The sequence below is a fragment of the Enhydra lutris genome, unplaced genomic scaffold, assembly GCF_002288905.1.
Source record: "Enhydra lutris kenyoni isolate GAN:26980312 unplaced genomic scaffold, ASM228890v2 scaffoldscaffold15, whole genome shotgun sequence".
NCBI classification, from domain to species: Eukaryota; Metazoa; Chordata; class Mammalia; order Carnivora; family Mustelidae; genus Enhydra; species Enhydra lutris.
In genome coordinates, this window is record NW_019154099.1 from 1,100,927 (window position 1) to 1,126,687 (window position 25,761).

General features: G+C 45.9%; 1 protein-coding gene across 1 annotated transcript; it reads left to right on the forward strand.

Moving 5' to 3' along the window:
• The first annotated feature begins 575 nt into the window (after positions 1-575).
• LOC111146905 lies at positions 576-21,331 on the forward strand. Its single transcript, XM_022502647.1, has 4 exons — positions 576-989; positions 18,604-18,751; positions 20,291-20,531; positions 21,157-21,331. The coding sequence occupies exons 1-4, from the start codon at positions 576-578 to the stop codon at positions 21,329-21,331; spliced, it is 978 nt and encodes a 325-aa protein (XP_022358355.1).
• Positions 21,332-25,761: the final 4,430 nt, after the last annotated feature.

Sequence of the window (25,761 nt, forward strand, 5' to 3'; positions counted from 1 at the left end):
CTCTGGCTCTGTCCACCCTGGCCTCTCGCAGGGGACTGGATTTTACCTCAAGCAACACAGGGGTTTTGGCTTCGCAGTGTTCTCGCCCCGTAGGATTTCGCCAGGCGTTCAGGACCAGAGCCAGCTTGGCCCAGGTGGAAACGTACAAATCCAGACCGAGATCAAATCAGACGGAGGGAGACCACATCCAGACATGGAAAAGGAGCAGGAGAGAAAATAGCACGGTCTCGCTTTCCACATCCAGCTGGGGCCTTCCGTGGAAGAGCATCGAAGGTGCTCGCATCCAACCAGGCTTAGAGGCCACTAGGCCTCTTGCTTGTAAGCTCCCGGTGCCCCACCTTGCGTTTCCAGGTGGTGGATGGCACCGTGGTTGGGGCATGGAAATGTGCCCCCCAGGAGAGCTGCTCAGCCTGACCGCCTGACCCGGCCGGCCGCCGTCTCTGGGATTCCGGAGATCCGAGGCCTCCTGGCAGGCAGATGGCGGCAGGCCTGCGTGTTGGCTCGTCTCCCCCCAGCTAGATCAAGTGGCACGGCGCAGGCAGCTGGAAGGCACCCGCGGGGAGAAATCCAGCACTATGCTCAGAAAGCTGCACTCCATCTTTAACTCGGGCCCGCAGAGGAAGGCGGGGGTGGCCACGGGTCCCGGCTGCGACCCGGCCAGCCCCACCGTGAGGCTGACCCGCAGCAGCTCCATGTACGTGGTCGGGGACCACGGGGAGAAATTCAGCGAGTCCTTGAAGACGTCCACAAGCACCAGCAGCATGGACAGCAGCCTGTACTGCCTGCAGCAGGAGGGGGACCGGGCGTGGCTGCTGTCGCGCCCCCAGGACTGCCTGCAGTACTTGCAGGAGCTGCTGGCCTTGCGGAAGAAGTACCTCAGCAGCCTGCACGACCTCAAGCCCAGCCGCGCCCCCGGCCTCTCCCCCTCCTCCGCCGCCTCCGAGAGCGCGGAGAGGGGTCCCTGCCCGCCCACCTCCAAAGAAAGAAAGGTAAGCGCCGCTGAGACGCACAGCTGCGCCGAGAATTCTTCCGAGAGCCCCAGGTGCGCGCGGGGGACTTGGCTCGCCCCCTTTGCCTTCGCGCGCGCTGCTTAACTCGTCTGCACCGTCGAAGCCCCAGCTCGTCCTTCCTTAGAGACTCTCCACCGCCCTCCCCTCGGCCTGGAGCAGGGTGGCGGTCCCCTGCTGCTTCTCTTCCTGGGGAAGGCCCTGGGGACGGGGGTTCACGGTGTGTGCAGGGCAGCCTGGGGCGAGACCTGGGCTTGGGGTCAGCGCACGGCGTTTGCATGTTTGCATGGCGTGTTTGTCATGTGCCGCCCGCCTGATGGACGGCAGGACGCTTGGGCGGCCCCTGAACATCCCAGGGAGACGTGCGCTCTTCCCGCGAACGAGATGCTTTCTGACTTCGAAGTGTTTGGCTCCATGGGAGCCGAAGGCTGGAGGAGGGGCTCCATCTGCGGTTTGGGTCCCGGCCTCCTGGGGACTCGGGCGCAGCCTCCAGACACCCCGTGACATCACGGAGAGGGCATGAGAGCTTTGCAGGGCCCTGGAGGCTTCAAGCCCAGGCAGTCCAAGCAGGACATTAGCTCAAGTCCCGGCAGTTATTTCGTGGTTGCTACTCACTCCAGTGTTTGTACACAGTATCCCTCCTTGAGCTTTCCACTAATGCCACAGGGGAGCTGCGACAGACTCCTGTGTCTCGGAGGGGCAAGCTGAGGCTCAGTGACCTGTTCTGACAGGACCTCCAATTCCTTGGAGCACTCCTTCCTTCAGTCCTCAATTTTTTATTTTTTATTTTTTCCCCAAATGCCTGAGGTTTGAGGCTGTTTGAAGTTCCCACCGATCGTTTCCCTGATGCCTGGACAGTGGACCTGTCTCTCCTACATCGTTTCCGCAGAGCGTGCTGTGGGCTGTGGAGGCCCCATTACCTTTGAATGACTGGCCAGCTATCAGATCTCTAGGGCTTGGCCTCCCCCCACTGGTTTCAGCTGTCTGCATTTTATCCCAGGTGGCAGTGGTTTAAATAACCATGTTTGTTAACCCCCAAAATACATCAGTGCCCCCCTACCTACTCTTGGGTTCCAGAAAGGACCCTGTGACTGGCCAGCATAGTTCCTTCAGGGTCACCTCCCATGGCAGACGGGCTGCAGGGGGCTCTGGAGTCCCTCGTAGTTGGATATCGTGGGGTTCTCGGCTCTGGTTAGAGTCCCTCCAGTCACCACATTTTCCTGAAAAAGAAAAAAAAAATGCAGTTGTCTCTTTAGAAAGCCTGGCTCCCCTCCTCCTTGCCCTCTTTCTAGTTCAGCAGTCTGAAGGTCCAGGGAGGGCTTAGGCACAGAACACCAGTTCTGGCCCTGTGGACACAACGTGCACATTTCCTTGGGAGATGCCTCTCACCATGATGTGACCAGAAAAAAGTGTTTTTTTTTTTTTTTTAAGATTTTATTTATTTATTTGACAGACAGAGATCACAAGTAGGCAGAGAGGCAGGCAGAGAGAGAGGAGGGAGCAGGGTCCCTGCTGAGCAAGAGAGCCCGATGTGGGGCTTGATCCCAGGACCGTGGCATCATGACCTGAGCTGAAGGCAGAGGCTTAACCCACTGAGCCACCCAGGCTCACCCAGAAAAAAGTTTTAAAATGGCTTTGTTGTTCATCAGACCAAGACCTGAATTTTAGTGGGGTCTTTACCAGCTGTGTACCTTGGTCAGGTTAACTCGGCCTCTCTGGGCCTTGGTTTCTGTAGCATAGAAATGGAAATAAGAACATACCCCTTGAGGCAAAAGCAAGATCCTGTCTGTGATAGGACCTGGCACATAGTAGGTCTTCCAGGGCTTACTAACTCTGCAGTGGAAGGTGTGGGAGGCTTCTTAGTCTCCAGCAGACCAGTACTCTCCTTTGTGGCTCCTAAAGAAAGAGTGGGATGCCGGGTGTACCTGAGACATAATGGGTGCCCTCTCCAGGGCTAGCTGGGTGGGAGGAGCAGGGGATCCGAGAGCTCCTTTCTTCTGGAATGTCATCCCCTTCCTGCATTTGTAGAAAATGCCTGCTGATCTTCAGGTTTCTTCTCCTGAGCCCTTATCATGTGCTGAATTGTGTTTCCCCAGAACCATATGTTTAAGTCCTAACACCCTGTAACTCAGAGGGTGACCTTATTTGGAGCTAGGCTGATTACAGATAAAACTAGTTGATTGTGGGTATTTGGGTGGGGCCCTAATCTGACAACACCGATCTTCTATAAGAAGGGGAAACTGGGATGGGGACACACACACACACACACACACTCGCACACGGGGAACCCTAGGTGAAGTCTGGAGTTGGCTGCTACACGCCGGGGACCTCCCAGAAACTGGGTGGGGCCTGGAACACATCCTTCCCTAATGCTTTAAAGAGAACATGGCCCTGACAAGACCTTGGCCTCAGACTTCTGGCTTCCAGACTGGAACAATAAGTTTCTGTTGCTCCAAGTGGCCCAGGGGGTGGGACTTTGTTATAGTGGCCCTAGGAAATGAGCACAGCCCTCTGCAGAATTAGCCTTTTCTTCTCTCTCCCATTAGTCTAAACACGTCTCTGTTCTAGCCTTTATCATATTCTCCCGTGGCATGTTGCTTGTGTGTCTCCTTGGTGCATGGCAGCCACTTTGGTATGCGTGATCAAGCTGAAACAGCATCTTTGTCATTTTTCTGTCCCCAAAGCACAACCACTGGTCACTTATGAATGCTTTATAAAGTCTGGTCTTTTGTGCACAGATGACGGAAGCACTGGCCTTGGGGTAGGGAGTGAGCGGTGTTCTCTAGGCACCACAGCACCGTGGAGACCTTTTCTCCCTCCTCATGAATTGACCAGCCCCCAGCCTGGCCACAGAACTTACGTTCCCCTGTCTGTCTCTCTTTTCTGAAAAGATAATGGTTTTTAGGCTGTTCTGTTTAAAACTCTCAGTAAGAAATATATGTTATACACAATTGATGAAGTATTGAACACTAACTCTGAAACTAATGATTACTATATGTTGGCTAATTGAATTTAAATTTAAAAAAAGAAAAAATATATATTTTATTTTATTATTTTATTTTTTTTATTATTTATTTGACAGAGAGAGAGATCACAAGTAGGCAGAGAGGCAGGCAGAGAGAGAGAGGGGGAAGCAGACTCCCCACCAAGCGGAGAGCCGGATGTGGGGCTCGATCCCAGGACCCTGGGATCATGACCTGAGCTGAAGGCAGAGGATTTAACCCACTGAGCCACCCAGGCGCCCCAAAAATATATATTTTAGATACTAACCTAGTTTATTCAATACAACCAAAACAAAAATTCATGAGATACAGTTATTCCTATTCTCTGTTTGGTACTCTGGTATTTTTTCAAAACACTTGATACTATTTTTTTTTTTTTTTTTTAGTTCTTTTACATGCTGGTCATGACACACTAAATTTATTCCCCAAGCCACTCCAGGGTCCAGACTCACATTTTCTCATACCCTGGTAAGGCATTCCAGTAGGGCCTGCTGAAATGTTAACAATGGCTAAGGAACGATACATCAGGTTGCCAAATGATCTGGGGTCCCAGCCCCCTGGAGATGATCAAGCCAGGACGAGTACCCGTGTGGATCGTAGTGAGGACAGGCCAGAAGGGAAGCGAGCCTGGGGGTGGATGTGGGGAGGCCCTCCTGAGCCCCTGCATTGAGGGGTCCTGGCCAGGCCCTGTGACAGTCCGGTCCTCCCTCCAAACAGGAGGTCATTACGAAAATGAATGAAACACATGGTCTGCAACATTTTGAAGTCAAAACAAAAAACCCACAGCGGAGAATTTTTGTGTCAACATCAGGTATGAGCTATAGTTTGGGACTCATTGTTTAGATGCTCCAGTGTTAGAGTTTCCAACACGCTGCAAAATTCAAGTGGCAGAAGGAGAGCATATTGGAAGTGGGTCCTGACCTGGAACATGGAGTTTCTGAACCAATAATGCAAAGCCATCCAAGCCTCCGCCCTGGGCACCTCGGGCATTCCCGCCAGCAAAGTGGGACCCGCCAGTCTCCTCCTCGTGCCCCAGCCCTGCTCTTTGGCCATGGCCCTGGGCCCAGCCAGTGACAATCAGCAGTTAGTCCTGACTTCTGACTGTCCTTCACACGTGCCGAGTACTAGCCCCAGTCCACAGAGGGGAAAACTGAGTTTCTGAGACAGGAAGAGATTTAGGGAAGGCTGTGCGCCTGATGAGGAGAGAGCCAGGATTTAAACTGGGTCTGCACGGTGCCAGAGCTCACACGCTTGCCCATGGAGCCACTGTGCCTTTCAATCAGAAAATGTAAAATATCTGTCGGATGAGGGCATGTGGCCCCTCAGGATGAGGTGAGCAGGCTACTTTATCCTGCACACCTGGGCCAGGGAGAGTCATCAGGGAGATAGGTGCTTCCTGTCCCTCGTGGATTCCGTGCGAGGGGAGAAGTGCTCTCATGGGGGCTGCATGGCCCGGGCTCCCCTGTGCAGGAGAAACCCAGACCCAAAGCATCGAGCTCTCTCCTCCCCACCATCTGTGAGTCAGATTTTCCTCCGTCTCGATGCCTTCCCTGCACACGGCTACCTCTTGGTCCCTGCAGCACTGAAACCCCGAGTGTGCGTTGTCTACTTTTGCACTAGGAAGAAAGCTGGGTAGATGGCGTGAGCTCAGCCACAAGAGTAACTTCACAGTGGGGCGGACTGTATCTTCAAACCATTTCCACAGAAACACTTTATCATTTTTCCTCACTCATCCTACGAAGTACCTGAGATGAGCCACCTACCGGCAGAATAAAGCAGCCGCAGAAATGGGACAACTGGGAGAGAACAAAACATCAACAGAAAATCAAGGCTGTGTAGATCATAATTCAGCAGCTACGGAGGAGTTTGGCTCTGTATCTCTTGGAAGCTACCATAAAGAGAGCTGGATTCGTATTAGAATTCTGTCTAAGAGGAAGAACTCATACCCTTTGGTTAGGGGAAGTGAGATTTTTTCCCCCCCAGCTTTACCTTGCAGAATTTCTCATATGGGCCCTGGTGCAGAAACCATGAGTGAGGGGCATCTGGGTGGCTCAGTGGGTTAAGCCTTTGCCTTCAGCTCAGGTCATGATCTCAGGGTCCTGAGATTGAGCCCTGAATCGGGCTCTCTGCTCAGTGGGGAGCCTGCTTCCCCCTTTCTCTCTGCCTGCTGCTCTGCTTACTTGTGATCTGTCTCTCTCTGTCAAATAAATAAAATCTTAAAAAAAAAAAAAAAAGAAAGAAACCACGAGTGATGGGGCTAGTGATGCCCTCAGTAATTTTTAAGTAACAGCTCATCAATAGCTATCCTCCCTGCCTCCCTCCCTCCCTTCCTCAACACGTTATTGTTGTCAGGAACAGGGTGTGTGTCAGGAGCTGTTCTAAATACTGGTGAGCAAGTCAAAGTCCCTGTCCTTGTGGGTGGTCACACTTGTGGAAAAGCAAGGCAATAAACCAGTCCACACGTTTCTGGTGGTGACTTCTTAGAGTCCCTGCTGCGACAAGCTTGCCTTGCATCTTAGTGAGGGTCCAGGCAGTGGCCCCCGGGAACCTAACTTCTGACCATCCCTTCTGGACCCAGCGGGGAATTCAGATGCCAGGGGCATGGATGGACCACAAACCCTCCTGAAGATTTTTGTCCAAAGCCTCTGACGTTGTTAGAACTCTCTCCATGAGAGAGTTCTCCATTACAGAAAAATGTCTGTAAAAGGCAGAAAGCTATCCTGTCGTGTTTCTTGCTGTTTGCCCCCCCCCTTGTCTCAGCATCTTGGAGAGTGAATTGCTACTCTGCCATCTGTTTTGGGGGTGTTGTCTGGGACATGACTGGCTTCAGCCTGTGTCTACCCCCTTCACCTAGTTCTTTAGGTAATTTCTTCCAGCTGCTGGGAGGGGCTCTGAGATACTTGACTTCTATCTTTCCACTCCTCATAAAGACTGCTTCTCTCAGCTTGGATTTTCTTTTTTTTAAATAATAGCTTTGATTTACATACCATGAAACTCACCCTTTAAAGTGTATTACTGAGTGGTAGTTAGTATCTTCAGAGTTGTGCAACCTATCACTAATATCTAATTCTAGAATATTTCATCACCCATTTCAGTTTTGTGTGTGTGTGTGTGTGTGGTGAAATAAACACAATATTTACCATTTTCCACATGGCACTTCTTAGCCCCTTAAATAAGTGCTTTTTAGGTGTCCCCAGCTTATGGATAATGGAGTATATCACAGTCAATGAATCCTTAAGAAATTAAGTGTTTCTCTTTGGATTTTATATAAAATTTTTTAGAGAGAAATATGTAACACTGGACCCCTTTCAAATTGTTACTTGTAGACAATAACCAGAGTTCTTCACACTAGTCTTCCATGAATTTTTCCAAATGATTGTTTACTTCATCTGAAAGACTATGAAGCCTTAGTTAGTACATTTTTAGACTACTGTACAAAATGTATTAGTAGTACACTAGAAAATGAATCCATTAAGAGGTCAGGGAGGCTCTAAAGTACTTCAATTAGGAATGAGGAGAATTTTTTTTTATAAAAGGTCTGATTATTTCTTAAGATATGAAAGTCTTCTTAAGTAAAATGAACTTTAAAAAAATTTACCATTTTAACCATTTTTAAGGGTGCAATTCACTGACATGAAGTGCATTCACAATGGTGTATAGCCCACTACTCTCCTTTCTAGAATTTTCTTGTCACCCCAAACAGAAAGTCTCCTTCCCAAACAGTAACTCCTGATTTTCCTGCTACCCCCACTCCTGGTAACCTCTGTCATGCTTTCTGTCTGTATCATTTTGCCTACTCTGGGAACCTCAGATAAATGGAATCATATAGCATTTGTCCTTCTGTGACTGGTTTCTGTCACTCAGCATGTTTCCCAGGTCCGTCCATATTGTTGCCTGTGTCAGAACTTCCTTCCTTCTGTAGAGCTGAACAGCTTGGGTTTTGATGGTTGGTGAAGAGGAAGAGTTCAAGACAAGGCTTGCTCTGCCCAGAGTGCTTGTTAGCAGGGGTTGGCGTCAGTGCCCGTGGAACACTGCCCAGATGGCTTGAGCTGGACGTTTTCTGAAGCGAGGGCTATCGGTCAGCCACCGCAGGCAGAAGAAAACATTATTAATTCTCTTATGGGTCACCTAATTCTGAGCAGCTTGGATTCCTGATATGTCTGTCTGGATGAACTAACTGCAAAGTGCACCCCACCCCTGCACCCTGCCCTACCCCACCCCAGCTAAGGAAATTCACCTGCTACAATGGTTTAAAAAGAACCAAAGGAGTTCTGGAGAATGTTTGCCAAAAGTGACTGATTTTTATTTCAGGTGGTTTTATTCTGGTAATAGTTTGCTTTCAGAGTCAATTTTCTATTGAGGCCACCCAATCCTGGCTCATCATATAACACCATGTCAACAGTAAATAGAAACTTCTTTCTCCTCTATGGCAGAAGGATCTGAATCCAATTCATCTAAAAAGATTCCAAATCTTTCATGTATAATATGCATATATAATTTCCTACAGGATAAAAGGCAGATTCTAGATCTGTTTTTACACCTCTGAAAATTATTTTTCAGATCTGCTGGGGAGACTTTGTGCAAACATGGTGATATTAAAATGCAGGTTTTCTGGAGTGTCAGTTAACTGGGAAAGTCTCTATCACTTGGCCTATATCTGGTTTGCAGAGTTGAAAGGCGGGACTAATTCAATATGAGCTGCAACGAATATTCTCTTTTGCTTGGCAGAGTTCTCCACAAGATGACAAACAATATGATGATGATTGATAACAAAGCATATAGTTCCAGCAGCCCCTCTCAGTCAGACCACAAGATGGATAAATGCATTCTCCAACCTATCCTGCAGGCACATGCTGTTTGCTCAGCCTAGAAATAATTCTTCTTTCTCCCCTTTTCCTCTCTACCACACCCGATTCACCTGGCTAACTTCTTGTCTTTTAACAGCAGAGAAAGCAGTTCCCTAGGAAGCCACTTCTCACATCCACAATCTAAGAGTGGATTTCCTCCCCTCCTTGAGTCTGAACCCCCCATCTCAGCACTTAGCACCCAGCATCCAGCACTATAATTGTCTGTTTATTTGTACATTCTGCTACTGGCCATGAGCTCACTGAGTGAGAGGACTGCATCTGATTTATCTTTCTATCTCCAACCTCTTGCGTGGCTCCAGGCACAGAGCAGACATTCAATAAACCAATAACCAGAAAATCCAATGTAATTTAAGAAGGTTTATTTTATTTTTAAAAAGATTTTATTTATTTATATGCCAGAGAGAGAGCATAAGCAAGGGGAGCAGGAGGCAGAGGGAAAAGCAAGCTCCCCGCTGAGCAGGGAGCCCTATGCAGGGCCGGACCCCAGGACCCTGGGATCATGACCTAAGCTGAAGTCAGTTGCTTAACCCACTGAGCCACCCAGGCGCCCTTAAGAAGGTTTAAGAAGAAAACTTACAAAGTTTGGTGGAAGATCTGAAAGAGTAGTAGATCTGTTGTTTTCACTGGGTGGAAAATTATCTTTTATTTTTAGTGAAGTAGAATATAGTTTGAGTATATTCATATGGAATCATATCCTAATAATTAAAATATCCAGTGTGTAATGGATCAGAGTTCACCATCATCAAAAAAACATTTTGGGTAAACTTAAAAAGAAATTTTGGGTGATAAAATTATATTAGATAAAATTTATAAAACACAGAGAAATATAAGAAATAAAATAAAAATAACTTAGAATTCTACCATTTAGAGATAATTACTACAAAATGTTTAGATATATTCTCTTTCAATTATTTATTTCCTGTATATTTACATATATGTAAATTAGGGTTGCCAGCTAAAACAAAGGATGCTTATTTAAATTTGAATTTAAGATTAAGTGATGGATTTTTTTAAGTATAATTATGTCCATGCAATATTTGGTATATATTAACCCTAAAAAATTATTCATTTTTTATGTGAAATTGAAATTTAACTGCTGTCCTATACTTTTATTTGCTGTTTGACAACGCTAATGTATGTGTATCTATGATTTTACTAAATCTGGCTTATACCATATACTTTTTACAATCTTTTTTCCATTAATATTATATTTTGTGGATTGTTCCCTGCCTCATTAACTAGTTTTTGAAAACTAAAGTTTTAATGACAAAAAATATAACAGCTCACTTTCTTTAATTGTGAAGAATTACAAATAAATACATCCTATTCTATAAGGCATGTTTTAGTGATGCCTGAAAGTATGACTAATGGGACAAAGTTTAAAGGTCATTCAATTTTAAAGATTCTTCTACATATTGCTTTCCAGAAACATTTTATAATTTACACTTTCATCAACAGTGAGTTAAAAAGCACTTCTTACTGCATTTTATTAACACCCAGTATTGCATTAATTTAGAAAGTTCACTGATGTAATAAATTGCATTATTTTATATACTTTTCTTTGATATTACTTGAGCAAAGAAGGACCCTTTTAACTTATCAAACCAATGTGTACTTCCTGTTTAAGGGATTGCCCATTCAAGCCTTCTACAGTTTTCTTTTGGCTCCAGTAAAGACTTCTTATTTCCATGAACTCATATTAGGAATATGAGCACACTGTTTGCCATAGATGCTAAAAATATTTTGTCCAAGTTACTATGTGTATTTTAATTTTATTTGACATTTTCCGGTATATAATTACTACTGACTTTTATGTAGTCAAAGATACCCATTTTTGCCTTTGCTATTTCTTCCATTGCTTTTCTGCTTGGAAAGCCTTTTATGTCTCAAGGTCAGCTGGGTATTTGCCATTTTTTTTTCTTTTTTGATAGCTCCATTTTTAAAAAACCCAAGTCTTCTCTGAATCAGCAGTGTATCTTGACTGGAAGTGGGAAGTGAGACTCCAGCTGGAATTTTCCCCAAGAAACAAAGTTTCCCACCATGTAGTGATAAATTCATCCCTTCTCTCTGCAGATTGTGATGTTTCACTTATTGCATGTGTTGGTTTTATACAATGCTTCAAGGATATGAATTCAAATCAATTTAATCAAGTTTCTAACTATTTGATAAGTGTGAGAAATTTTTTTTTTTTCTGCTTGGTGTTTTGTTAAAGTGGAATGATCATTTAGATGATATGTAAAGAGAGGAGCTCCCAGGTGTGGGCAGAAGAAATAGTGTCCTTAAGATTAAAAAGCAGAGAGGAAAAAGACTAAGCCCATCAACCTATGAGTCTATGATATCTAAGATCAAGACAGAAGCTGTGTGGCTCCATTTTCAAAATGACTGTAGCCTTTAGTTATGATAGGTGATGCCAAAGCCGAATTATACTAGAGTTTATGACAAACTTCTTCCTTCTTTTTATCTCTTTGGATTGATTTTCTCAGCTCTCTTTTCTATTTCACCAATTTTTTTTCCAGTTCAGGCAAGTGTACCATTTAGCTTAAATTTCATTGAAATTTTGTATGTAGGTATATGTATGTATGTAATTAAATTTCAGTGATATACTCTTTTCCTAGTTGCTGTTTCTCATAGTTTCAGTCCTTGTTTCATAAACTCCCATTCTTTCTTCATAACCCCCTGTTCAACTGTGGGTACACACTTTCTTAGGTGTTGTAATATAAAAGGGATAAGGTCAATATCACCTTGGACTTGGTCTTAAATATCTGTCCCAAGGATGGCAGAGGGTGAAGAAGATGTGTTAGAGCTCTTAGGGCTTGTCCTCAAAAGCCCCCACCTTTTTTGGGTGATATTAAATTGCTTGTGGATAAGTATCAGCTGTTTTGCAATAATTTCACACAACAGAATGATCCAAGAGAAAGTGATCTCTCCAGTCCTGACTAGTTCCACATCTGGTCCTGGAAATTTACTGACATTCATATTTCCAGATATTATTTGTTCAACAGAGTATTACCAGTACGCCATAAAAATAAGGAGCACGGAGTTCTTAATATTTGCCAAGTTAAATCCAAAAGGATACATAGGCAACATGCAAGCTGATTGGAGAATATAAACCTAGGTAATGGCATGTATATAACATATATTCATTCACTCAATGAATGATTACCACTCCATGCTTGACCCTGAACTAGACACTTAGCATTCACAGGTGGAAAGGCAGTCTGCTTGCCCTGACATGGCCCATTGTCTCAAGCTGCAACCCTCAGCATCACTGTTGGAACCACACTGGTAGGCTGAGTTTCCTTGGCAGAGAAACAGGTAGAATTTCAATCAGAATGTTGGGAGTTGTGTGTATCTCACAACCTGTCTCATATAGGCAGGGGCTGGTGGTGAGCTTTCACAGGAGTCTTATCCATGAGTGTTAGTTGCCAAAGCATTGCCAAAGAAGAGGTTACAGATTGCTGGTCTCATGTGGGGCTAACGAGGAGAACACAACGCACAGTAGTGGACTGTCCGCGCCAGTCAGAACACAGGCATGGACGAGATGTGCCTATGTCTGTCTGCTGCAGTGGGGGCAGGTGACATGGGAGCTGGCCCTCCAAAGGAGGCGGGGGGATACCCAAGTAGGAGAGGTGAGAGGAGGGTAGACATTTAGGGGTGTCCTCTGGGCTTTGGGTGGGTTTAGAATGTCCCCCACAACCTAACCTCTGACATGATATTGCTGTTTGAACTGGAAGGTCAATGTGTAGAATCCAGACCTCTTGCAGACAAATAGTGACAGATCCTAGAAGAAAAAGAATGGATGGGAGAAACCCAGGCACCCAAACAGCAGGCGAAACCAGGCAGGATGGCCGATGATGTGAAATGCAGGAAAATATCATAAACTGCACTGGGGGCCTCAGAAATGACAATGAGAAATGTAGTGGAGTGCAGTTGGGGAAAATGCAAAGGGAAAAGTAATTGGAAACCAAGGCCTGGTGTGAAGGGGGTGGGATAGGGAGGCTTGGAAAATGATAACCCCAAGGCCACCGAAGGTTCCATGGGAAAGGCACAGGGGAATAGAGCCGGCAAGGCAATACAGCTGCTTTCAGCCCATGTGCCTCCTCCCCAGGGCTGCTGTGGGGCCCACAGCGAGGGAACATGAGCCCTGTGACACGAGGCCCCGGGCAGATACAATGGGAAGGTTGTCCAGAGAAGTAGTTTAAAAATTCTGGGCTAGAAAACAGTCAAGATTGGGAGTGAAGCAATCCTCTTCTAGCCGGAGTTCTGAGTTCAGAGAGGGAACACTGTACTGCATCCCACCCAGGGGTGTGGACGCCTGGTGTCCCTTCTTGTACAACTACTGCCTCGTGAAGTAGATTTTCCTGTAATAATGGCCTGGGGCCTGAACCCTGAGCCTCAGTTGTTGTCTCTCTCTTGCTAGAGACCAAGAGAATGTGGCAGTGGAGGCAGAAAAGGCCAACAGAATCTGTGGGGATGCAAAGAAAAAAACCAAACCTAGAGTCAGCCTGGGTTTAAACCATGACTTGAAAAGGCTCAGATGTGTAGCTTAGCCTTGGGACTCAGAAAAGTCACCACGGCGCCTTCATTTGGAGACACGTGAACGTACACTTTTATAAGGTATGACTGATTTGCCAGATGGCTTGATGCTTCCGATTCTCTCCATCAAGCAGATACATAGAGAGCAGAGAACTTACAATTAGAAGCCTACCCCAAGCGAGGATATTATTGGCAAAATGCAAAATGGCATACGCATTAAGCACTAACTTGGATAGCCAAAGATTACTGAGAAGTCAAAGAGCTGACAACAGGGGGCTGTGGTCTGTTCTGTCAGTGGGTCCGCACATTGGGGAGCCAGGCATGGTTCCTGGGGCAGAGGGCGGTCTCTCTCTACTGCTGTGAAGTAGTCCTCAGGATACACGGAGTGAAGAAAGCAATGTTTACAGCCCTATCTGGTAGGTGTCATTTTGTTTTTTAAGAAAGTGGGTAAACACAAATATAAATTCACATTTGCTTATATTAAAAAAAAACAAAAAACAATGGAGAGATGAACAAGAACCTTGGCTCCTACCCAGCGTGAATCTTAGCAGAGGTGAATGCTGAACACGAAACCCAGGAAGCAATCAAAGCTGCATAAAGACAAGCTGAGGGGAGGCCTTCCCAGGAGGGGGTTTAGGTCAAGTTTGGGGACTGGAAGGGAAAGGTAGATGTTGGGGTTCACCCCTGTGGGAGCTCCTCTACACTGTTGTTGGTACAGGGAGAGGAGCAGAGCTTATTCATTTGCACTTATTTATGTCCCTACATCATTCCATGAAGGGTTTAGGGGGAATGGACAAAGGCAGTTGGGGCAAGTGGGGGGAGCTCTCCTTTGGGATAAGACTCAGCCACACAGGTAAATATGGGTCAGCCACAGACAGAGTCACCAAGATCTCATTCTCCAGACACACCAAGATCTATAGGCTCTTCTAGCAGAAGCAAGTTTTAGAATGGGAATGTGTTGGATGGGCCAGCAGAGACCCCAGAAGTAGGACCTGGAAGAGTGGACCCTCCCGGGCTGGCTGAGGGGCTTCTATGTCAGGGTGGCCCTGAAGGCAATCGCTTCTCAGCCTTGTAGAGAGGGCAAGTGAGATCCGAATCTCAAATCCTGAAGCTTGAGGCTTTGGAGGCAAACAATATATTTAAATATTTGGGATGACCAACAAGTGTGCAGCTGAAAGGGTCTTTGTCCACTGGTTTTGATGGACAGAAAGTGCGATGGCTAAAGTCATCATGTATGCTGATTATTTCCTTTTTAACTTGTAAATGTGATCCTCGAAGGACAACACTTGAGGAGTTTCTGGATTTACGAGATTTTCGAGAGGCCACAGTCAAGGGTTCCTGTTAACATAGCTAATAGTTGCGGTCTCGCTCATTTCTGAGCCTTTGGTAGTTAAGACATCAAAGCTGACTCTTTTCTAAATTCTTTAATAAATGAAAGCAATGGATTCAGGCTGCTCTAAGCTACTGGCCAAAGTCTACTTCCTGGAGACACTGAGGAATGAGCAGCTTAGATCATTTTGTAGGGTGACTCCATGAAAAAGAACCTGATGCCCACATGTGAGATGGAGACCCTTGCCTTAAACCCAACACTGATGGAAGTTTCTGAGTCAGAGACTCAGAGATACCCTTTCCACGGGTGCTGAGATACAAAGACCTACAGACCTTGCATCCCTATTAAATAATATTCATCCTTCTTTTGGGGTTCAGTCCAGATTTTGTGGATTTCTCCATTCTTTGTTTCTCTATTTTTCACTTCACAAAAAAAAATTTTCTAAAATGATAGGTGTCATAGTAGAATTAGGTTAGGGACTGAAGACCATGGAGCCTAGAGGAGAGACCAATCCAGGAGAGGGGTCTCCTGTGACTAAGTGGAGAATGAGTTGACCCAGCCCATCTTGATGGATGAGTAGAAATCAGCCCTGATGAGACATTGAAGGCAGAGGGACCATTAAGAAAAACCACAGGGAGGACAAGTATCATGACCTGCTTTAGAGATGGGCCCTCCTGTCATCTGCCTGCAGGAAGGATGCCTGGTGGCCTGGCCTGCTGTGCTCATACAGACTGCCAACCAGTCCTTCTGGTTTTAGTCCTGCTCCCCACTCTGAACCCTTAGTGTACCTGGTGTTGCCAAGTCTGGTGCATTTCCAGTTCCCAAGGGTCCAATTATAACCCTTTTACTTCCCCAACTCATGATGTTCCAGAAGGCTGGTCCTTTTGCTCTTTCATATCTCCCCCACTTCAGTTGCTTTGCAACTGCCAGAAATTTCTGGAAATATATCTTTCACTGATGTCCTCTTTCTTCTTCCCTTTGTCATTAGGTTTTCTTCTCTCTGCCCTCCTGGTTTCATTTTAGTGGGCTCTTTGAAGAGGGAAGATTAAGTACATGTGGATAGTATTCCACTTATAACACAAAAGATTCAAGTGTATGTTGGGCTTTTTCAAAATTTTCTCTAAGAAAGCGCCTTACAAATATAAAAGGAAAAAAAAACCTTTCCGTTTAAAAATGTTTTTAGTAGTATGAAATGCATACATTTCACCAAGATCTTGTATGTACCTACAGATGTCATCATTTCATTTCCCAGCATTCCAGCCTGTAATTTAATATTCACTTTTAATACCATCCCCCTCTAAAAATGCCCACATATGGCACAAAAACAGACACATAGATCAATGGAACAGAATAGGGACTCCAGAAATAAACTCATGGTTATAAAGTCAATTAATCTAAGACAAAGGAGGCAAGAATATACAATGGGGGAAAGACAGTCTGTTGGATAAATGGTGCTCGGAAAAAGGGACAGCTACATGCAAAAGAATGAAACCAGACCACTTTCTAACAACATACACAAAAATGAACTCAAAATGGATTTAAGACCTAAATGTGAGACCCAAAACCATCAAAATCCTAGAAGAAAGCACAGGAAGTAATTTCTCTGACATTGGCTATAGCAGCATTTTTCTAGATATGCCTCCTGAAGCAGAGGAAATAAAAGTAAAAATAAACTATTGGTACTACATCAAAATAAACAGTTTTTACACAGCAAATGAAGCCATCCACAAAATGGAGAGGCAACCTAGGGAATGGGAGAATGGGAGAAGATATTTGCCAATGAAGAGCTAATATCCAAAATGTATAAAGAACTTATACAACTCAATACCAAAAAATAAAAACTCAATTAAAAAATGGACAGAAGGGGGCACCTGGGTGGCTCAGTGGGTTAAAGCCTCTGCCTTCGGCTCAGGTCATGGTCCTAGTGTCCTGGGATCGAGCCCCACATCAGGCTCTGTGCTCTGCAGGGAGCCTGCTTCCACCTCTCTCTATCTGTCTGCTTCTCTGCCTACTTGTGATATCTGTCTGTCAAATAAATAAATAAAATCTTTAAAAAAAAATGGACAGAGGACCTAATAGACATTTTTCTGAAGAAGATGTATAGATGGCCAAAAGACACGGGAAAAGATGCTCAATTCATTCATCATTAGGGAAGTGCGAATCAAAACTGCAATTAGATATCACCTTATCCTTATCAGAATGGCTCGAATTAAAAAGACAAGAAACAACGAGTGTTGATCATGATGTAAAGAAAAAGAAACTCTTGTGCACTGTTGGTGGAAATACAAATTAGGGCAGCCACTGTGAAAAATGGTATCGAGGTTCCTCAAAAAATTAAAAATAGAAGTACTATATGTCCCAATATTTCCACTATTGAGTATTTACCCAAAGAACACAAAACACTAATTTGGAAAGATATAGGCATCCTGGTGTTTATTGCAGTATTATTTACAATAACCAAATTATGGAAGCAATCCAAGTGTCCATCAATAGACAAACGGATAAGGAAGATGTGGTCACACAAACACACATACACACACACTGGAATATTACACAACCATAAAAAGACAATATTGAATCATTAAGAGACAACATGAGTGGACTTGGAGGGTATTATGCTAGTGGAACAAGTCAGACTGGGAAAGACAAATACCATATGATTCCACTCATAAGTGCGATCTAAAAAAGAAACAAAAGCAAATGAATAAACAGAAGGCAGAAGCAGACCTATAAATACAGAGAACAAGCTAATGGATGCCAGAGGGGAGGGATGGGGAGTTGGACAAAATGGGTGAAGGAGAGTGAGAGATACAGGCTTCCAGTCATGGAATGAATAAGTTATGAGAACAAAAGACACAGCATAAGGAATACCATCAATGATACTATAATAGCGATATAATGGGATAGCTGGAAGGTACATCTGTGGTAAACATAGCCTACTATATACACTTGTCAAATCACTACACTGCACACCTGAAACTCATGTAACATGGTGTGTTCACTCTACTCGAATAAAGCAAAAATAAAATAAAAATGCTCACATAAAATAAAATAACTCTACAGAGATCAAACAGCCCAAGTTAACACACATTGTCCCTTCTTATCCTCCCTGAGTTCTCTTCTTTCCTAAATTCCTCCGATGGTCTTTCATAGGCTCCCACGATGATTCTGTGCCTTTCACTGAGAGTTCTCCATGGAGGTGCACCAGGGGGCCTGAACTTCCCCTGGTGGGAGTTTGTGAAGACCGTGGTGAGGAATGAGATCATGAAGAAGAACAGATCAGGACAGAGCCTGGAAGCTGGTTAGGCACACTGTAGACCTTTTTTTTTTTTTTTTAAACTCCGTATTTTATCATTCCTTATATTTTTCAAACAATTATACTAATTTTTCTTCAATTTATTCCATGACTTGAGCCCAAGTTTGGCCACTTTGGGTCCTGACAGCTCTTTCAGAGCATTTCCAATCTACCTTGTCCTTTCTTTCCTGTTGGGAGCCCCTCATTGCCTCCCAGCAGGAGTTGCACGGTCCCCTAACCGGGTGTTTACCTGCAGGGAAAATGGCCAAAGGAAGACTAAGTATTTTGCCTAAAGATCCATAACAGTCTCTGAGTGAGAACGAGGTAGATCTTATTATTTACTTGTCTCTCCTTGAGGCAATTAGAAACCAACTGACACACCGCAGTTGTGTCTCCTTCCCCAGGACACTCACTTAAATTTACTGTTTAAACTGCAAATTCATAACCACACATACATTCTGCTTCAGTGACGCTGCGTTCTTTTTGGCGGTGGTGGCTTGCTTGTGTGTGGGTGCTCAGAGGCTGGCTCAGGCAACTCTCTCTCCTGCCCCCTTGCCTCTAGCAGAAAGCAGCTGCAAAGAAGTACTCCCAGTTCAGCACCGATGTGGCCGAGGCCATGGCCTTCTTTGATTCTATCATCGCTGAGCTGGATACAGAGAAGCGGCCCCAGGCTGCTGAGGCAGAGCCCCTGAATGAGGACGTGGACTTTGATGGTGAGCGCTCGCCCCGGGGCGGGGCAGGAGGTGGGTGGGGGACGGTTTCTGGACTGGGCTGGCAGAGGAGCTCTGGGGAACCCCAACTCCGAGTAAAGGGAAACCCACACTGCACTCCAGAGCCCCGCCCAGGGCTTGCTCTTTTTCTGGAGGCGGGGGTAGGGGGCTTTGCTTTAGCTATCCCTGCAGCCACCACCCAGCCTACCCGACAACCTGTCACATATTTGGACCCAAACTCCTTCCTGTGGTCCACTGGCCAAAGCTGAGACAAAGCACTAAAGAAAGGGGTTAGAGGGGGAGCTGGTGTGACATGGGTATGAAGACAGAGTTTCAGTCTTGCAAGAGGAAGAAGTCCTGGAGAGCCATCCCTGGCCAGTGGGAATATATTCTGCACTACTGGACTGGTCACTGAAAGATGGCTCATATGGTAAATTTTAGGTTCTCTGTATTTTACCACTTTTTTTTTCTTTTAAAGAAAAAGGGGCAGAGAATCTGTATTTAAAAAATTTAGCTTCTCCCTCTACCTGAGCTCCTTTGGCACTCTCTGCGGGACCTGACTGCTCCTTCATCCACTTTGTCCCCCCTCTGCCCACAGCGCCCTCTGAGGCCCTCATGCTCAGGGCTCTGAGGACGATGCACAGGGCGGGAAAGGAGCAGGGGGCCTGCTGGGCCTGCCTGGGTCCCTGGAGAGGGACCGAGCTAAGGGCTGTGGCTGATGCGTTTGTCCTTGCCAGCCTGCATCACTGGCTCTCTCCTGGTAGAAAGCAACCAATCCCACCACTTCATGAGCTCATCCCACCTTTAAATTCCATTACTTGACTGTCAGTTTCTTCAGTCTTTGACTTGCCCTCCTGGGTGTCATTTATGACGATTTTATTCAGGGGTTACTGGCCATTGTTGCTGAGGGACCAACTTTTGGTACCAGTACTACATATTACTTGAGTGTTTTACTTAATGCTCAAAAGATCAAAGAAAAGATCCTTGTGGTTTGTAGTTGGTCTGGCCTCCAAGCGCTGTCTCTGTGACATTTAGGTTCTCATGGAATTTCACAGGTGACCCCTCCCACTCCCCAATCTCGCTGTTCCTTGCAGGGGCCTCTGCTCGCCCTCCTCCTTGACTGCAGCCCCTCAGTCCCAGACAGAGACCAGCCCTCTTCTCGGCAGCGGGGCCTGGGAAAACCAGGACATGGGTGAAAGGACAGCAAAAATCCACCGAGGTTGCGGAAAACAGGATCTCTTTGCTATTTTGTCCTCTGCTCTTTTCATTTCACTATTTGCAGTCTATCGTGGGTGGCTCTCCAAGTCAGTACACATAGATCTGTGTCCTTATTTTTAATGAACACAGCAATATTTCGCCATCTCCCTAACCATAATTGCAGGGTCAGGACAGATCGTCCCCCCCACTTGCCTTTCCCATCCTCTCTAAGAACCCACTGTGGGATCTGTGCATTTGTCGTGGGCTTTCAGCCCGAGGCACTGTCTCCTGCTCCTCCCTGAGGGAGAGTCCTCCTTTCCCGGGGCTCCGACTTCTCTCTTCCAGTTGCCACCAGCTCCCGGGTGCACAGCCTGCACTCCAACTGGATCCTGCGGGCGCCACGCCGGCACTCCGAGGACATCGCCGCGCACGCTGTGCATGCGACAGATGGCCAGTTTCGAAGGACCACGGAGTGCAGGACCATTGGCACTCAGAGGAGGCTTGAGAGGCACCCCATTTACTTGCCCAAGGCTGTGGAAGGGGCATTCAACACTTTGAAATTTAAGCCCAAAGCCTGCAAAAAAGAGTAAGTGCTCGGACCAAGTTGTTCAGCCAAGACGTTTTCGTGTCCTCCAGACTCCTGGGGGTGGTCTTTAAGGTGACTTGAGTCCCCAACCTATATACCAAAAATTATTCTTATCTATTTTGGGGAGAGGGAGATCATTATTAAAGATGTTTTTTCCTAGTCTATGCTCATACTCCAGCCTGGTTCACTGCTGTCACCACTCCTCATGGTCCCTTTGGCTGTGGATCTGCCTGTCTTTCCTTCTGGCCTTCTTGGCCCACATGCTTTGTGCCACCCTCTTTCATTGTCTCCCCACCCCTGCTGTGCCACTGACAACCTTGTGCTACAGATTTTTAATGCGCATTTGGGGTTGAGTTGGGCATAGCACCAAGAGGGAACCAGCACCAAACTAATCAGATGTCCCTACCTTGGAAAGGCATTGGCCTGACTTAGATGGAGAATTTCTTGTTGGCTGGGCACCTCCTGGCCACCTTGCTACCATCTTTTGGCCTTTCTCCCTCCAGATCCAATTCTCCCAAGACCAGTTACCACTGTTAACTCCATTGGAATAGTGACTCAGAGTGTCCCTTCTCTGTGCAACTAGCCAAACCACGCTTCAACCGTCTGCCTCATTCCTCCCTTCCAGCCTGGGGAGCCCCCGACAGATCCTCTACAACATCTCAGGAGAAGACATGGAATGGGATATGGAACTCTTCGCGCCGGAGCCCTTGGAGTCTCTGGGGAAGGACTACCATGAGATGGAGAACCCCAAAGGGCAGTGGCTGCTTCGAGAGAAACTCTGGGAGCGAACAGTGCCCTGACTCCCTCTGAGCCATTCAGCCTGACTCAGGCTGGGTCACTGAGAAGGGGGTCACTTTCAGCGCAGCACAAGGGTTTGGAAGGGTTAAAAATGGAAATTGGAATCAAGTCAAATGCATGAGCCCAGCAGCACTGCCCACTGCTGCCCAGTTAGTGCCAAACACACTTGTGGCCTCCCAGAGCACCTGCCTGGGGAGACTGTGGAGCCCGGCTTACCTGGCACAGCAGGTTAGCAGATAGGTACAGCCTGGCTGGTCTACCAACAGGAGGAATGGAAGGCCTGGAGTGGGAGTGTCCCAGCTCACTAACCTGGCCTCTCCCTTTCAGTTCTCTGTGCATCTGTCCAAGCGGCTGCTAATGTTGTGCTCAGTATAGGAAATGAGGCCACCCAGGGGTCTCTGGGCCAAAGTCCTCAGGAAGGCAGCTCTGGTCTCTGCGGGGCTCAGAAACACTTTGGTTACAAACAGAGGTTGCCCTCCTTTGTGCAGATCGCAGTTCAGGAAGCAGCTCCTTCTGCGCTAACACTCTCACAGTGTTCTAGAAACCTCTGCTGGATTACCCTGGAGATGGGGCCAGTACCCTGGCATTGGGAAGGAGTGTGTCAGGGCTCTGCCTTGGGACCCCACTGTCTCTCCCAGCCCCCAAACCCAGCTCCATTTTCCACAGGTGGTGGGCTGGGGATGGCAGGAGATGAGCGGTGCTTTTCTTCTAATTTTTGTTCAAAAAGTCCTCACAGACACCCCTGCAACCAGTTTATGGCAGGCTGTGCCTCTCCCCTCCCCCAATTAAAAGGAAAATCAGCATCCTTATGTTCTTTTGGACTAGAAAGGACCTGTGAGTTTAGTAACTATCTGAATCCGAATTACCTGTTAAACCTATTCTTTGCATTTCTCACACACTTTTTGCATTTCTGCCTGCTGGAGTTTGAGAACCGCTGGTTCGGAGAATACGTTGCATTTTGTTAGTTCTTACTATTTCTTCTGGTGTTTTCTTATAAAGAAGTCACCTGGTGCGTGCACACTCATGAATGCAAGAGTGCTCATGGGGATAAGGGAGGGAGACAGACGAGGACAAATCAATAATCCAAAGTAAGCCCAGAATGCTCTAGGCTAAGGTTAGTCTGAGAGCAGAAGAGAGCTTTCCTTCTGCCAGACTCACGTAATGATTTTCTCATTGTTGAGTTTTTTTAATAAAGAACTTTTTTTCTGTGTGAACCCAGCTGTCTAAATCTAAGTATTTGTAACTCCTATGAGAAGAAGAAAAAAAAAAAACCCAAAACATGCTAATAATTATGAGGCATTCTTAGAAATTTTATGTCAACACATTTTAGATGAAAATATACTAGAAATGTTTTAATACTTGTTTTTATTATTATTTTCTTTTTAAGTGCCAATGTCAATGTTTGGGAGGTTTCTTTCATTTTGTTGCTTATCCTAAACTCTAGCCAGAAGGCTGACTGAAAAATAAATGTTTGGGAGATGTGTTTTATAAACTGCATTAAAGCACACCAAGTTAACATTGCCACAGACCTTTCTTTTCCCCAAATGTGGCCTTGTTTTGAAACCCCACAAATGAAAAGTCACCGCTGAGGATCATTTCAGGATGAAGGTCTCTTGACCCTGCCTCTTATCAAACTACAGTTTATCATGGATTCGACCCTGACATTATGTGGTGAAGACTCTGTGTACATTTTGCTTTTACAGATAAGAAAAAAATAAACAGGACAGAGAGGATGTTTGGAGTCTTGATTTTTTTTTTTTTTTAGCATATATTGCTTATGGGGCATGAAGCTGTACTTTTCTCTTTTGCTTCACATTTTGTATATTTTTGCCTTTAATGAGACTATACACAGACTGCCTGAAAAATCCCATGATTCAGAAACAGAAGGCTGGCATGTCTGGGATGATTTTAGGTATTTGAAACTGGTGATAAATCCCAGGGTCTGGGCTTTGTCTAGGGAATCCTGAGATGGGGTCTTGAGATAAATAAAATTTAAGACAATAAAAGTCAACTCAGCAAAATCGGCTCATTTGATTGATTCTCTTCTCCCAGTGATAACTGACCAATTATTCAATCAGCTGCTCCTCAAGGCACTGTGGTTCCCCAGATTTGTCTTGGTTTTGATTTATGGAAATAGACCTCTCTTTAGACAGAATGTCCAAAAAGAGGATGTGAGTTCCTGGCATCAGGCTTATTCTTTAGACCTTGCTTTCTAGCTCTCACCACAAAATGTCTTCTTCACAGAAGAAGATACATGGGGAGTTTAGGTGGCGTGGTATATCCCCAGCCTTTTGCCCTTGTTGGTAGCTCTGCCACTGAGAATGTGGGGCTTCCAGGACACAAGTTTTTCTGGAGCCCACTCTCAGACACAGAGCCCAGAGCGGTTCTCACAGGAGACAACATTCCCCTCATCACTGATGGTCTTTTCATAGTGAACTAGTTTCTTCCTGCCACTGTAACAATTACCACAACTTTAGGGGCTTAAAACAACATGGATTTATTCTCTAACAGGCTAGAGGTCTGAACTAAAATCCATCTGACTGGGATAAATCAAGGTCCGGGAAGGGCTGATTCCTTCGGAAGGCTTTGAAGGGAGTATCCATCCCTTGGCCTTTTCCAGCTTCCAGAGGCTGGCTGCATGCCTGGCTTGTGGGCCCCGCCTCACGTCACCCCAGTCTTCTGCTTCTATCCTCCTATCTCCAGCCACTTGCTCTGATCTCTTGCCTGCCCTTTCTGAGGACCTTTCTGATGATGGTGGTCCCACCTGGATGACGCAGGATTATCTCCCCATCTCAGAAACCTTAACTGAGTCAAATCTGTAAATTCCCTTTTGCCACATAAGGTAACATGCACAGGTTCTGGGGATGCAGAACCTCCTATGGGGAGACAGTAATTCAGCCCCCCACAAACGGTGTCACAAAGTGTTCTCATCCTTCTCAGTAACCCAGCCCAATTTCCTTTTAAGCTTGATTCTAACTGCCCAATATCCATGGTGAACTCTGACTTAGCTGTCATTTCCCAGTTTCTTTATTCCATTTGCTACATTCTAGTTTTGTGAAAATGAAATTCTGTCTTGTCTGACAGCCTCTTATTTTGGAAAGACTTTCTGATTACACAAAATCACCAGGTGGAAACACACAATACTTCAATCCTGTAAGGGTGAGTAATGGATAGCCAGTCTATATAAACATTGCTGATGGTCAAGAGTGATGCTTCCCTTCAATCAACCTATCAAGTCCTTAGTAAGCAACTGCTTTATACCAAGCAAAATAATATAAGACACACTTTCTGCCATTTGATAATAGGCAACCTAATGGGGGAGGATAGCACAAACATGGAACAGACAGTGCTGGGCATTTACTGCTTCATCGAGCATCTCAGTCTACCCACAAGAGGATCTCTGCACTTGCAGAGAATGCACTTAGCTCAAGGTATCACAGAGAGCTTCATGGTGGAGGTTCTCTTGAAAGACAGCTTTAGACTCTGACAGAGGACTGCTAAAGGCTGTCATTTCATGCACGTGGATAGTTACCAGAAAAGTCAGAAAGCATAGTAGCCAGCAAAGGGATGCCCTTGACTGAAGGACAGGATTTCTACTAGCAGCCATGGAAAGCTGGATTGACAGAAATCAAGGAGACTTTGATCAGACGGGTCCAAGAGTCAAGCTTTACCAGACCTTGAGCTGAAGAGAGGAGAGAAGAAGCCCCAGAAGATGCAGTATAGCTGTGTGTGTTGTGGGGGCGGGCGGTGGTGAGTCCGGAAGTGGGCCCTGAAATGCTGTGGGATTAAACCATTAAGCTCCTCACAGCCTCAGGAAGAGAGGCCCTCAGGCCCCTGGTCTGACTTCTGTGGTGGATCTTGCCTATGGTCCCCTGTGGGTCATATGCATTCTCAGGTGATATCTGCTCCCACCTCCTTCCAATCAAATATGGCTGCCTTGGATCCCCCAGTTCCTCATCAACAGCACAGTTCAGGGCAGTACTCCTTGAAAGGGGCAGGAGGAGTGTGATGGTGGTAAGAGGAGGGGTTGGGCAGGCACATTTTGTAAAGAAATTGATGTAGCCATTTTAGTTGACCTCCCAGGCCACAGAGCGTGTCAAAGCCTTCTGGTCATTCTCTTGGGGGAACTGCCTATGTTTGTTTATCCATTTGTTTGTTGTTTGCAAAAGAATACTGAGCATTTACTATGTCCCAGCTTGTGTCTGGAGTTATAATATAAACAGAATCTCTCATAGAGCTTTCAGTCTGCAGGAGACACATACCTTCATCCAAGGGTTACACCAGCACACATGAATTACAATTGAAGTAAGTCCTGGAAGGAAGGGCTTTGGTGTCACAGGGAACTTGTAAGGGGGGCATCTGAACTGGCTGGAGCAGGGTGGCTTGGGAAGGGCTTTCTAGATCCCACATGGCTTCATTTGTCATACTCAGA